The sequence below is a fragment of the Castanea sativa genome, chromosome 10, assembly GCF_040712315.1.
Source record: "Castanea sativa cultivar Marrone di Chiusa Pesio chromosome 10, ASM4071231v1".
Classification (NCBI taxonomy): domain Eukaryota; kingdom Viridiplantae; phylum Streptophyta; class Magnoliopsida; order Fagales; family Fagaceae; genus Castanea; species Castanea sativa.
Genome location: NC_134022.1, coordinates 11076969 through 11092586, shown reverse-complemented (window position 1 = coordinate 11092586; position 15618 = coordinate 11076969). Strand labels below are relative to the sequence as shown.

At 36.8% G+C, this 15618-nt stretch overlaps 2 protein-coding genes across 2 annotated transcripts; both read right to left on the bottom strand.

Annotated features, from left to right (window-relative positions):
* Positions 1-8503: 8503 nt before the first annotated feature.
* LOC142612888 (heat shock 22 kDa protein, mitochondrial-like) lies at positions 8504-9278 on the bottom strand. Its single transcript, XM_075785065.1, has 2 exons — positions 9074-9278; positions 8504-8984 (listed from the first exon to the last, which is right to left on the bottom strand). Exons 1-2 carry the CDS (start codon positions 9276-9278, stop codon positions 8626-8628), a joined length of 564 nt encoding a protein of 187 aa, XP_075641180.1. The 3' UTR covers positions 8504-8625.
* Positions 9279-13206: 3928 nt separating this feature from the next.
* Positions 13207-14461, bottom strand: LOC142614205 (small heat shock protein, chloroplastic-like). Its single transcript, XM_075786768.1, has 2 exons — positions 14086-14461; positions 13207-13965 (listed from the first exon to the last, which is right to left on the bottom strand). The coding sequence occupies exons 1-2, from the start codon at positions 14291-14293 to the stop codon at positions 13541-13543; spliced, it is 633 nt and encodes a 210-aa protein (XP_075642883.1). The 5' UTR covers positions 14294-14461; the 3' UTR covers positions 13207-13540.
* Between the last annotated feature and the right edge of the window lie 1157 nt (positions 14462-15618).

Below are 15618 nucleotides of genomic sequence, written 5' to 3'. Positions count from 1 at the left end.
GAGACTCCACTTGAACTCTTGAAGTGTACTGTGTCTGTGACTCTATGTAGGCCGGTGTAGCCGAGATTGGACCATGGACCATGGAGATGGTAGAGTCTTGAAACCCTAAGCCTAAGAGTAGAGGCATGGGGAAGTGAAATTTTTTTTTGATTTGAAGTGCTGTGCTTGTGTAGCTGTTTGGCCGCTCCAAATCTTCAGTGATCAGAGATTGAAGTTCAGCAGATTTTTTTTTTGAGGCCATGACTCATCAGGGATTCAATGACCAAGGTAAAGGAGATTGTGTTTGTGTGGTGGAACCGTGGAAGTGTGGAACTTCTCTCAGACTCTCAGCTCTCTATGCGTGGAAAGTTGAAACTTGAAATAATGTTTGGCATTTTCAAAAGTTCAAAACCGTGGGAGCAAGTGGTTTTAGGAGCTTTACCACTATTTGCACTTCAGCTTTTTGTCCCATCACTTGCCGTGTAGGTCTTAACAAGTCACTGAAGTAGTCTTCTTTGAATAGTCCAATCAACCCACTTTCCCAAGCTTCAGACTTCACGGGTCTATTGACTGACTACATGTATATATATATATATTTTTTTTCACTTAACTATCGGTCGGGTCGGATTATGCGGGTATTTAACCCCTTAACCCGCCACCCGAACCGATTTTTCGGGTTTTATTAGAGGGAGACCCGAATCCGAACCACCATGGACTTCGGGTTCACCCGTTGGGCCTCGGGTCGGTCGGATTCGGACGGGTTGATCGGGTCTTTTACACGCTGGACAGCCCTAATGACAGCAGTGATATGGACGTAATTGGAGGACACTCACCAAGGCCAAGTCCCTTTTGAGGGAGAGAAAGAGATATGGCTAAGTCATATTATCTAGAGCTTCCATGTACTTTGGTAGGAGCAGAGGTTTCTCCAATGCGTTGGCCAGGTGATGAGCATGTCCTTGCTGGAACGCCCTAATACTGGATTGGGAGGAAATGGGGGCCCCATCTAACTTCAGCGCAGGAGACCAGTTGGCCTGTGTACGGCGTACCTCGGCCAAGTCCCGGCTTTCCCCACTCTCTACTGAAGAGGCCCGCGGCTTACCTCTGCCTACTTTTTGTTGTTGTTGTTGTTGTTTAAGTTTCTTCTGCCTCTCCATATCTGCCTCCTCGGCCTCATTCTTCCTTTTCTTCTTAGGCTCTGGGATGGAAATCTTAGAATCAGTCGAAGGAGGTGGTGGTGGCAGAATGGGAGGGGGTTGCGACCCAACCGCATCCTTTTTGGGAGCTCGTGTGCCCTTCCTGGACATTAGCTTTCTAAGGGTAGACATGTCGTCTTCCTCAGAACTAGAGTCAGGTTGTGCTATTACCAAACCCTTTATGCCAGAAGTTTCCGCAAGCATGCGTTCTTCGTCCGAGAGGATAACGAGGTGATCCTCATGAGGTCTTTCAGCTTCTCCAAGGCGAAACTGATCAATTTCCTCTTCGAGCGTTTGTTGTGAAGATGTTGGTTTTTCTCGGACGGCTGTCGTCTAGGAGTGCGCTGAGAGAGGAACTGCGGCGATGGGGTGAGAGTACAAAATGATTGAGGGGTCGTCCGGAAGTTCGTGGGCAAAAAGGAAGCCCGGTCTTGAAATATCTATCCTTTTATGTCTCTGGTCGCCTGTGGTGATCGCGTTGTCAATCTCTTGGAAATTGTCTGATAAAGGGTCATATCCCAGTATCAGATGGGCTGCCCTCACTTGAAGGTCTTCGCTTACGAACACTTCAGATCAAAGAACGCGATTGAGATCCGCGACGCTGCAAAGACTTAAACGAGGCCGTACATGTTGTTTGTCTGCAAAAACATCCGAAGAGACAAGCATGGTTAGGTCAGCAGCGAATGCCAACTAAAAAAAAAAAGGGTAATAACAAACAGTGTAACCAGTAATGTTAACGTTAATAGGGTTAAGTCACAGGTTAGGAAATCTAACCCCTATAGAGTCACACCTGGGTCTCCCCATTTGACTGGGTAGTGAGGACCGTCAGACCAGTTTCCCAAAGCGATTAGATAGTCGTCTTTCATGCCTTTGTTGGACTTGAGAAGACAGAATATGAGCCTAACAATGTTAGATATGGATTTAAGGTAATACCCTATGTCTTTAAGCTTATGGCACTCGTACATGTACACAACGTCGTGGCATGTGAGGTTCAGACCCATTTGCTCGTTTAGAGCGTCGACACAACCTAGGATTCTAAACACGTTGGGTGTACATTGATCTGGGCATAACCTATGGTTGTGTAGGTACTCGTTGGTCATGTTTTTCATGGGAAGGGTCATCCCACCCTCTAGGAATCCGATAATGGGGATAATAACTTCCCCCTCTTTTCTAGCGCCACCTATGGCTTCTGAAGGGCAGTATTTTAAGCCTACGTCTTGGGGAATATGGTAGTTGGCCCGAAAACTCTCCATACCGGCGTCGGTGTCTACTAAACACTTAAATCTACCCATTTGGTAGGAGTAAGAACAGATGTTTAGAAAGGGAAAGGATATAATTGGTGGCCGAGGACAATGGCCGAGGAGAAATGAATAAAGAGGATTGAGAACTTACGGGAAAAAGCTAGACGATTCATCATGAGCTTCTTGGGAGGAAAGAGAATGAGCAATTTTTGGATTTGATTGATTTCTGAAAGGATAGATCAAAGTTCGGTTTCCTAGGCGTTTTGGCGTGTGGGAGGCGGCCTCAAATCAGAGTTATCCCATCCAAATTTTGAAAAGGGACCCGGACCGCTGGATGCGCATCTCACCGTTGAACGTGGGAAACAAGACGTAACTCACAGCCATTAATGCGAAAGTTACGGATTCCAAAGCGTCAAAGGCGGTTTAAAAGCAGCAAAGTGACCCTTACACATGTGGTGGTTCGCAGAGCGTGTGGAGGCTTTGCTGTTGGTTTAAAACTCTAGTTCTCTCCTTGGATAGGGAGAAAAATGAAGTTTTGAGGGGCTTTTGTGGGGGTAAAATAAATAAAATATATATATTTGGGCCTTGGGCCTGATTTGGTGATGTAAGCCTGTCCAAGCAGAGTCTTTGAGGCCCGCAGGCCAGTTCACGCTACAAGGGGTGAAGGAGTTGTCCAAGGAGGAGTATCTCTTCTGACGGGTCAAGTAAAGGTCATGGGACATGCCAAGGGGTTTGGAAACAGAATTCTGGAATATCTGTTGGGTAAAGGCGTGATCCACGCAGTTGTTGGAAGGAAGAACGTGTAAGAAATATCAGAGGAGAAAAAGCTGCTACCATCGCATTAAAGACTTTGCACCTACCTCCCTAGTCGCATTAATGGAGAAATGACCTCTGAACAGTGAGGTTCAGCCTTCTAGCTGGTATTTGAAGGTTTCAAGAAGGTGCTAGATGGGACAAGTATCTAGTGGGGAGATTTGTGATACACGTGGAAGAAAAAAAGGAAGAAGAAGATAGAGCCAAGAGAACGAGAGAGATATAAAAGGGAGAAGTTGACAGAAGAAAAGGGGGATCGAATACTTAAACTATAGTTGCAATATTGTTCTTAAAGAAAGAAAGGCAATACAAGTGGTCCTCGGCTTACGTCCGAGGAGAGTTTCTTTGCTATTCTCATCTATTGAACACGCGGATAACGGCAATCTAGCTTGAATTCTCTCTTTATCCAAAGTCCATAGTCTAGGTTTCAAGCTCATACTCTATAAATTTTATTGTATAAGGCTCTTTGGGCCTGAGTCCATCTGGTGAGGACCGGGTACAAATTGTACACTTACAACAATATCTTCATTTCAAATTTATATGAAAGACCAACTTGAGGGTTAGTAGTTTTATATAGAAAAGTATAAGGTTTTGGCTGTTTAAAAAAAAAAAAAAACTTTTATGGGTTCTAGTAAGCTCAATTAGTAAAAAAATTTACTGCGAAATATAAAATTAAAGATTCGAATCCTATTTACACCAAAAATCATAAATTAAAATTTTATCGTTTAAAAAAAATAATAAACTAAAATTACTTATATGTTTGTGTTACAAAAATAATGATCATGAGAGCCAAGGCCAATATTACATGATACATGTCCAGTAAATTGTTGGGTGGTAAATGTAAAGAAGACAAAGAAAATAATCTTTTATTATTTAAAATTCATATTAATAATTGAAATTAGCAATTAAGGTTTGTTGAGGGGAAAATTTTGATGTTCCCAAATAGAATATGGGGTAGCCAAGCCGAAACTCGACGATGGGCTCTTAAAATAAAGCCCAAAGACTTTTGTTGTCATGTAAGCCTGCCTAAGCAAGAGATAGAGGCTGCACCCTGACAAGAAGACAACAATAAAGCCTGATAAATACATTATTGTTATTAGTTCGTTATATTATTAGTCCTTTTACAGTATCATAATTCAAATCAGTCCTTCAGCAATACGGTATTATCTCCAGCAGTAGGGTAAATTATATTCAATTATTAAATAAATTTAAGAAAGTATTAACTTCAGGAAATTCTTGTGTGTTTTGTTCAATAGGGTCCACAGTACTCTCAGCCATCATTACGTCAATATGAAGAAAAAAAATTTTCAAAAGTCTCAAATACATTATATCCTCCTATAGTAAAACAATAAGTAAATATTAGAGGGTGCATAGTGATGAAAAAGGAGTTATTTGGCATGGTGTGAAGGGAGAGAGAGATCTCAACTCAGTGCAACAAGTATTAAACTAAGATTTTGGTGAGTGTGCATTCATAAAGCATGAATGAGGCAATGTGGGCTATTTTGAGTGAATGAGATAGGATTAAAACTGAGGTTAAAGCTTTAGTGAGTAGTGGACTGTTTGTGACTAATTGGGAGACATTTATGAGCTGTGATTGTGTAAGGGGGGAGAAGAATATCTGAGGTTAAGTGAGTGTAGTCTAAGAGGAATGAGTGGTAAGCTTAAGGAGAGTTAAAACACAAGCAAAAGATGGCAAATGAATCAAGAGCTTCAGAGGGAGTGGCTGTCCCCTTCTAGGCTAAGATTCTTATGTTTTTATAATGGAGTTTTAAAGAAGCATTAATTAACAAGAATCCAAAAAACGTAGGACTGATCAAAGGCAGTGAATCAAGGTTAATCTTCCTAGGATTTGGCCAGAAGTAGGAGATTCACTTTAGGGGCTGCCTTGCTTCTTTGGGTAATATATGACACATGATGAGATTTTGGAGTGTTTTGCATTAAATGCCAGGATTTCTGAGGCTGAGCTTAACCAATGAGATTAAGGCATGTATCAAGAACGAATCCTAATGCTGCAACTAAGATTTGGACCCCAAGAAGTAGGATTCAAAACCCCAAGCCAAGTGTCAAACTCTAAGTCCACTTCAGGGGGTTCCGCTGGAAATCCCTTGATGCCCTCCAAACCACATGTTCCCAATTTTTCCCCTTCAGGATTCATGGGCTTGGCACATCAATCATGTCTTAAACGTTTTTGACATTTATAGCATCAATTTGTTGAGGTTTGGATAACTTAGTTTCAGCTCCCTTGCCACTGGAGGTACAGTTTTGAGGAAGATGATAGAGTTCCAACATCCTTTAGACTTCAGCTGATATCATAGCCCTCAGGCATTGTGCACGTCAGGTCGAGGGTGATAGAAAGCTGATGGGATAACCCTTAGTTCCTCTTCAAAGACTTGGTTCTCTTGTAGTGACCTCCAGCTGTACTTTGGTCAGGGATGAACAAGGGCTAGTTTGTCCTCTTTCAATCATCTGCCTCTTGTTGGGGTCTTTTGGATTGGGCTTGCTTACTTGGGCTGGTTCCTTTAGGCTGGGTTGTGTGCATCCTACAAAATGGACATTAACAACACATGTTTGCCATGGGTTTTCATTCTTCATGAACTTTTATTAATAAATATTTTTGGGTTTTTCATAGATACTTCAATGGGCTTATTTGTAATGTTTGAAACAATAGGACAAGTTTCAAAATACCTTTGTAAATAACATTGACTATGATGAATTCCATATTGTAAATAATGTCCATGGTTTCTAATAATCGCATCATAATTTAAATGATGAGCTTGTGGGTTTGAATACTTACCATGAGTGTTGAAGGTATATATTATGGATGTTGTGCTGCAAATGATGGCCATGTATTTCATGGGTTTATAATATGAGAACATAATCTTCAAGATAACTCCAATGAGCTTTTATAAGACGATTGCCATGGTTTTTGCCATGGTAATATTATATCATGATATTTATTCTTTGCCAAGCGTTAATAATCTTTGGCTTTTTTGATAAAATAGTGCCAATGAAAAATGGGTTTTGATGTTGCCAATGAAAATTGGGTTTTAAATATTGCCAGCGAGAACTGGGCTTTAATATTGCCAATGAGAATTAGGCTTTGATGTTGCCAATGTGAATTGGACTTTGGATAAATAAATTTCCTTGGGTTTAAATCATGGGCTTTGATTATAGATTTGAATTTCATTGATAAATTTTTTTTTTTCCATGAATTTGAATCATAGGCTTTTTAAATATTGCCAAGCATAAGTATTCTTGGGCTTTAAATAGAATATGATGTGTGTATTGGGTTCATAGGGTTGATTTTAGGCTTAGCTAAATAATGATAATAAAATTGGATAAAAATATGATTTTTTGGGCTTTTTTTGATAGTTTATATCATGACCCAATTTAGATAATGAGTTATGAAATATTTGTGATTAACATAATAATAGAGCAAAAAATATTTGGGAAAACCCAATAACTTATTAGTGGTATTTGAAAAATAAATAGGTGGTACTCAAATAAAATTAGGTGTAAAAAAGAAAAAAAAAAGTACCCTAACAAGGTTACTCAAAAACACTTATCATACTAAAATTTATGTCTTATTGAATAGGTTATCCAATTTTTAAATTAGTTTATTTTGCATCAATAAATATTAGTACACCAATAAAAATCCTCATTTATCAAGTATATAACTATTATGTCAAGGGTCTTGTAATTGAATTGGTATCTTTCCATGCACAAAGTGTTTAGGGGTTTAAAGAGGAAATGATTCGAGTTGCAAGGTTAGCAATATATTGTAATTATCTAAGTATATAGCTATTATATTAGGAGTAAAATTGTGAGCCTCCAAGATCTAGGTCCTAAATACAAATCTTCAGGAGCAATGGCATAACATTGATTCAGCTTAAGAATTATTACTTCCCACCACTTATAATCACTAGTGTTTTGGGTAGACCTGAGTTCAAACTATGCCTTAAACTCACTTGAGAGAGCGCATATGAGCCCATCCCCATCTAGATTCTTAAGGGCATAAGGCATTGGTTTCTAAAGTGATAAAAGAGTTATAATGGTCACACTCAAGTAGAGTAGTCTGGACTAATAATCCCCTTCCATGAATTGTTCTAAATTTGTCTTCCTATTTTTCGGGGTTTTCTGCCTCAATAAATGTTTTGATTGATTTCTCCAAAACATTTAGAGGTTCAAAAATTTCTCTTATATATTCTTTCGTCTTATTTGCTACATCTAGATTAGCCGCTTAACTTTATTTTTAATAAGCTTGGCCCCAATGGAGGGGGAGGAGGAAAATAGCCTTTTACCATTAGCACTAGAATAGCTCTTAAAAGCATATGCTTAGGACTAGTCTGGTCTTACCTTTGGATTTTCTAACTGCAAGAGTTGTTATCCATAGGATTAAAGAAGCCTGTCTTCATATCCCACTTTCCCTTCAACTTTAGTAATGATGTGCAAATGCTAAACTACCACATTCAATAGTTAGAATCATAACCTACATATAGCAATGTAATGTACAATTACACCCTTTAATTTTCTCAAAAGTAGGGGTGTGTGGAGTTGTGAAAATAAAAGAGAGGATCAAAGGGCAAGTATATGGATTCAATCTGGTGTATACTAAAATATCCTTCATGGCCACTATGGAGATGCAATCTTGCTTGGTGATTTTGAATTATTAAAGAAACACAGCCATTTAATCTTTTGAGACCATCCAATGATCGAGGCTCTATTGCATTTTCATTTTCACAAATCGTAATTGGGAATCACAGAGCCCTGTTTCACTGTAGGACATCTAAATTCAACCTCCACATGTCAATTGCAGAACTATTTCTAGCTACAAAAGCATCAGGAACTTTAGAATCCTCTTCATTCAAGATTCCAAAAGCCGACAAGGACAGCACCAGCCCCAAAATAATTAAGTAGCCTCTTTTATTTAAGACCAAAAATCCATTCACTCTGTAAAGTTGCTTCAACATCTTAAAGAGAACAACCAAAATAAATTACTACCTTAACATATGTAAGATGAGCCCACATTACATATCACTCCCAAAATGACTCACAAACCAGACTCTAGAATCCACAACAAAAGATTCGATAAACAGTAACTTGATTAAATATATATATACAAGAGTAATTATGAAGATTGTTATGTGCTAGAATGAAGGAGAAAACTGTGAGTATGTCATAAATTGTCATACTAATCGCCATAGATATCAACAACTGCTTACCATTCTAAAAACTTTCATCAACATTTGTGCCAATTGCCACTAATACCATCAAATCAACTAGTACTATATATTAAAAAACCTTTAACACCGGAAGCAACAAAATCTTATAAGGGAAAAGGGCGAGGCAGGCCATGAAAGAAGCAAACAAATATCAATGATCAGTTAATCAATTAGTGGTCACTCTACCCTGATCTGTGAAACAGTCTTGGACTCTTTTTGACCATCCTTCATCTTGGGAATGATCAACCTTAGAATCCCATTACGCATCTGAGCCTTTGCCTCATCCAACTTGAAGAAATTGGGGCAGAGATCAATGCTTCCAACATAGGTCCTGCCACTACTCTCGTGCTCTGATTGTTTTAGACCTTCTCCTTTTATAACCAAGCTATCTTCTTCCACATTGATCTTAACCTCACTCTTATCTATTCCCGGCATGTCTACCCGAACAAACAAACCGTCATCAACTTTCTTTGCCTCATATGTCCCTTGTGGCCCTTCCAGTTGCCATGGATACTCTGTTATCTGATCATGTGTACCTGTAAAAGTAAAACCCATAGGCTTGAATTAAGCTGTAAAAAAGAAAATATATATACATAAGAGGAAGATGGTGAAATATGAATAATACCACGACGAGCGTGGAACTTGTCGGTGCGAGTCATTGAACCGCCATGACAGTTGATAGAGCAGAGTTCATCGCTGGAATCGAACGAAGTCCAAAGGTTGGTGCTGAAGGAACGAACAGAAAGTGGAGCGAGCAGAGTAGAGGGTTTATGATTTAGCAAGTTGGAAAAAAGAGGTGAAGAAATCAGTCTTCTGATGATTGGAGCCATGGACGCAGCCACTAGGAGATTTTAGAGGTTTTAGTTTTGCTCTAGGGTTTTAAGTTTTTCTTCTTTGTTCTAAAAAGTAAATGTATTGGTATAGCCGAAAAAGGCTTTGGACATGGTTTTTTCACGCTTGCTTGTGTATCAAGTAATACATATTATAATAAAATAATAATAATTGTTTTTTCTTATCCAATATATATAGATATACCATAGTTCAAATGAAACTCTATTCCGAAAATATAAAGGTTGTTAGAACTTAGGATAATTTACTTGAGGTAGAAGTTTCTTATCTAATTTTTAAATTCTATTTTAATTATTTTAATACAAGCTATTTTATTTTTCAATACAAGATATAAATTCTACTCTAACATAATTTAAGTGTATATGTGTATGAAACTCTCTCTTGGAGACTTGAATCTTGGCCCTGACTCTTGCCCTCCCTTCTCCCACATCCTACAAAGCACTTATACTTATGAAGTTACCATCGCGTTAAAGATGTGTGGTGGTAATATGAACTATTCTTTGTTGTTAGAACTTAGAATAATTTACTTTGAGAACCATAGAACTTTCTTATCTAAATTTATAAATTCTATTTTAATTATTTTGATATGAATTATGTAATTCAAATATGCATATGAGTTAGGGCGCGATCATACCAACACTAATACAATGAATCCCATCAAAAATATGTATATGAGCCTAAACGTGTTCTTCACAAAACTATTATTTGGGCATGAGCTGAAACTTATTTCTAGCATGTGGCCTTTTAAGGGAATAGAAGGGCTTTTTTTTTCATTACATATTTTGGTGTCATTGAATTGGAGGCCTTAAAAATGGGCTTGGAGTGCTCGAAAGCCCATGATGGAAGTACCATGTGGAGACGTTAAAATAAATGTATTTTAGGACAATATTACTATTAGACTCTTATTTTAAAATAATGACTGAATATATAGGGGTATTTTAGAATTTTTAGTAAAAAATTCATTAAATATAATTTCATTCTCTCAAATTCCTTCTAATTTCGAGAAGAATGAAAATTTGAGTTTTTAAAAGAATATAGAGAAATGAGTGTTCCCTCCTACCCAAATAAGAGAATAGACCTTCTATTCTCTCCATTAAAACTTCCAAACAAGGAAGGGGAGAATATTCTAAAATTATTCTCTTCATTCCTTTCTTTTCTATTCCATTCCATTCCCTCCTCCCAAACAAGTGTGAAATGCACGTGGGAACTCACTAAAATGCTAGATAATAGTTACTAAACTCAAAATCTTAAATATGCATTTTATTTTATTTCATCTCAATTATTTGATTGACCCTTATTTCCATGAACCCATTAGTTTAGTAGCACTAGAAGTTTTCATTCACCTTATACTATAGCAACAAACCAAATAAAACCAGATCAAGTGGCAAAACCAGATTATTTTCTTAAAGGAGGCCAATATGCAAAAACTAATATAAATTTTTTAATTTTCATAAAAAATACAAGGAGAGAGTAGGAGCTTTTTCAAAATCCAGGGCGCCCATATATGGCCCCCCTCCCTCCGCCAGTTGATCAACCAACCTAACATGTTCAACACAAAACAAAACAACCCAATCTTTCATGAACAGTACTACCAAATGTTCTACTAATTCCCACTATTTCAAACAAATTCTTCCTTCCTTCCGAAGGATTTAAGCAGAAAATCCCAAAGCTACAAAAAGCAAAGCTATCAATTTGTCTTTGACATTTAACTCACTATCCACCAAACTCTGTTTCAATTTATTTCAACACAAAACTTCTTTTGTTTTTGTTTTTTTGTTTTTTTTTTTAGTAAACTTCTATTTCTTATATTCGGCCTGTATAGAAATGAATCTTCGTTTCCTCCATTAGCGCAAAGGTTTTTTTTTTTTTTTTTTTTTAATTTTCATCACATTGATTTAACAACACAAAATAAATCAGTAGTCATCATCGCTCCCCTTATTAAGGTGAATGGCGGACTCAAAGTAACCTAATCAACTACTGAAGATTTGTTTGGATACCGCTTATTTTGCTGAAAACTGAAAATTTATTACTAAAAACACTATAAGAAAATAATTTTTAAAGTTGAAAACACTGTACATGAACACTTGCTATGTTTTTCATTGTCCAACTGGTCCATGAACAATGCGTGGCGCACTAGTCCAAAAAATTATACGCAGAATTGACTCTACAAACGCCCAATCCAAACGCACGCTAAATTCAAATTTGAACTGTGGCAAGACAACAAAAAAGGACCCAACAAGGCTGTTTTGTAAATTTAACCAAACACTATTTTGATTTTTCCTTCAACACCTTTTCAATAAGTAGTTATTGAGATCATACCAATCCTAATTAATCTGTTAAAGATTATAGCCATCCTCAAAATTTTGAAATTAAGGTTTTGTTGATGTTATTGTTATTAATATTACTGTTATCATAAATTTTCTTAAAAATAAAATTTGGCTTCAAACTATTTTGTAGTCAATGGCTACAATTCCATTATTGGATGTAAATTTTTAATTTTGACAAATCAACTACTAGGATTATATTTTCTTCTTATATCTTTCATGCTTGCAAAATTTTCATAATTTCAAAAATCAATTGTTATGTCATCAATCAAATGTTTAAATTTTTAGTTTTTGAAGTCTAAAATTATGCACAAAAAGTAAATTTATGGATTGAATAATAAATATCATCTGATTGATACGAAATTTGATATGCATATTCAAAACATAAAGAACATGTAATTTGTCTATTAGATTTTCAAATATATATATATATATATATATATATTAGTGAGTTATAGCCATTGGCTATAATGATGCTTGTAACCAAATTTTGTCCTAAAGGCAAATTTTCAAATAATTTTGTATAATTATATTGTTCAAACTTCCCTACCCCTTTTTCATCCATTTTTTTTTTAAATTTTGTTTTACTTCAATATCTAAGCATATATCAGAGGATTCTATTTCGTACAAAAACATGATTTATGAAAGTTTTCCTTTCTCTCATTTTTAAATTCATTAATTAAAATTATTTAAGTACTTTTTCTAATTAAATGTTTGTCTTTACACTTTTAAGAGAACCCCATAATCACACATTTGTCCAGTTTGAAGGGAATTCAAAATTTGTGATAAGAGCTTATGGGATGTGGGAAGTGGAGAGAACAACAACTAAGGTTCAAATTTCTAAAAATGAGATTTATACAATCAAGGGTCTCCATTCACTGTCACTGTTACAGATTTTTTTTTTGTTGAATGCTAAGCCCAATGTTTTTTCTTCTTTAAAACCGTTTTTGAATTGGAAATTCGTTTTGTATATAGGAACTTTAACTTCACAATTTAGCTTGTTGGGTATCTTTTTATAAATGGGATGAGTATATTGCTATTTTTTCTCTTCCTAATTGAATTTCTTATGGGAAGTTAGAGATGGGCCAAGCCCCCCTCTCTTTCCTCTTACTTTATATAGTATATGATATAGAGAGAGGGGTATTTTTTATTTTAATCACTTAAACTTTTACTTTTAATTTGAGATAAATTGCACCGATTGGCAAAATATTCGGGCGGATTTGCTGTCGATATTTCATTGGATGATTACAGTTGGGTTCCTTGGTGATCACACTCATCTAAATAAAGTAGAGATTTGTGCAAAACCTTATGAAGCTATAGAGTTTAGACTGACCCTCTCCACTCCTCCACATCTGATGATCCTTTTCAAATTTCAATTGACCTTCGATTCCCGATTAAAAAACGCATAATTCAACACGGACGCCTAAACAAGACCCATATAGGTCTCATAATCAAGCCCTTGGTCCATCTTAATTGAAGCTTATCACTTATTGGTGAAGTTAAACCAGATTTGGTCCAAACCAAAAATTTACTAGTCTTACCCTGTACCCAAAATTCACATTTCACACAAATATGATAAATAAATTGTCAATATTGAATAACAGGCCATAACACCAGAGACCGACCCACAGGTTCATAGTTCAAACCATGCCTCTCAAAGTTGAAAGTTGAAACAAACCTGCTTCTAGAATAGGTTAATAGTCATACTCGAACCAACTTTTTTGCTTAGTCTAAACAAATTAGCATTTCAATTAATCAAAAGACGATAAACAAGCAAATATCATTACTTAAGATTTCGACCAAGATAAGGTTGCATTAGCACCAAAATTTACAAAAACAGAGCCAAAGCAAGTCTCAAAACAGAGCAAAACAGAGTCCAACAACACTATCACACATTCACTCTCGCAGACAGACCTCAATCACTCAATGTTAACTTGGAATACATCCTTCTTCTCCTCTTCCTTTACTTTCGGAACCACCACCTTGAGAACCCCATTCTTCATCTCAGCCTTGATCGAGTCCAACTTGTAAAGCTTCGGAGGCAAATCCAACCTACTTGTGTACTTTCTCTTACTCTCCTCGTCCTCCTCAGATAACTTCTCACCCTCTCCTTTGATAATCAGTGTGCTCTCCTCCACAGAGACCTTCACATCCTCTTTGCCCAGCCCAGGCATGTCAACTCGAATGTGCAGAGCATCGTTGTCTTCCTTCACGTCCCACGAGCCTCGCCTCGACCCAGCTCCCACACCTCGTGACGCTGCGAGAAATGGGTCCTCCATGAACTGGTCCATCAGGTTCAGGACCTGGCTCAGACTCCTTGTTGTAGAGAATGGATCGAACACATCTACAATTTCATCAAACACCCAAAATCAGAAAGCTAATAAAATTAAACAACAAAGCAAAAGCCCAGGAAAAAAGAAAAAAGAAAAATAATTTGTAAATTGAGGAGTGAGATAACAACTACCTGTGAAGAAGGCAGGGCCACGGCGGCGAGTGATGGACTGGTCGGAGCGGCGATCAACGTCGTCGTGGTCATCGTAGTTGGAGAGTTGGGTGTTGGTGTTGAAGGAGCGAGAGAGAGAGGGAGCGAGAGAAATGGAGCGAATGGGGTTGAATAGCTTGGACAAGAGAGTTGGAGCGGCGACCCTTCTAAGAGCGATAGACGATGCCATTGTTGGAATAGTAGGCCAAGAGTGTTTGATCGGTGAGTTTTTGGAGTGTGTGTGCGTGTGTGAGAGAGAGAAATAGACTTTCTGAGCTTGTTTGTTATGCGTTGGGTTTAAGGGTGTGGGGTTGAGGGTTTAATATAGGGACCAAAGACGTGGAGAAGGGGAAACACAGAGAGAGAGAGAGAGAGAGAAGTGTGGAGAAAGTTCGAGAGCCGCGGGGTGCGAGAAGGTTCTAGAATTGCAAAGAAATGAGAATCTCTTCTCTTCCCAATAAAATAATATTGGCCAAGAATTTTTTTTTTTTTAATTTTTTTTTATAACTAACTTCTTCTTTTTTTTTGGGATAAAAAAGAAAGGAAAGATAAAAGAGAAGGGATATATTATATATCCTCCCACGTTATTATTATTATTATTATTATTTTGCTAGATTATCCTCCCACGTTATTTAGGTCGTTTTGATTATCTTCTTAAATTAATTTTGTTATATGATAGTAATAAATTAAGGAAAATGTTATCAAGCACCGCCTTGTACTAGTTAATATTTTCCTTTTTGGGTCTCACTTAAAAATAAATAAATAAATAAATCTATCAAAAAAATTACCGAAAGAGATAAAAAAAAAATTTGTCGAAAACTGCCCAAAAAATTGAAAAGCGAAAACAAAATAGGGGTGTCAATGTTCGACCCAACCCGCGAACACGACACAAACTCTACACGGGTTTTTTTGGGTTAGGGTGGGGCCTTAATGGGTTTGGGTCATAAACTGGTCGACCCAAAAACGACACGATAAGAAACGTGTCATAAGCAGGTCAACCCGTGTAACTCGCAATAGACACGTTTGACACGCCAATTTATTTGTGTCAACCCGAAATAACCCACTTAACACAACCCGTTTAACTCGTATACCAAATAAATATTCATTTTATTTTAGATTTGTCAAATATCTTTTCTATCCAACATATATTTTAAATTTAAAAAGAAAAGTGAGTAATTACAAAAATTTACAAAGGATATAATTGAAAATTGAAACTTTATAAACCCTAGATCTCTAAACCCTACAAACCTTCTTATAAATATCTTCTTCTTCTTTTTTTTCTTTTTTTTTAAATTTCAACTGTACTACTCTTTTCACGCTCAATTCTCAAACTCAAAGTGTCAACTCTCAAATCGGTTATTGCTCTATCTCTCTTTCTCTCTGAAGTGTATGCACTTCTTTTGAAGTGTAAAGAACTTATTTCTAGATAAATGTTATATTTTTGTTGAACTATATTATTTTGAATGTGGGTTAAAGACTTGAAGTGTATGCAGTACTTTTGGGATGTAAAAAAAT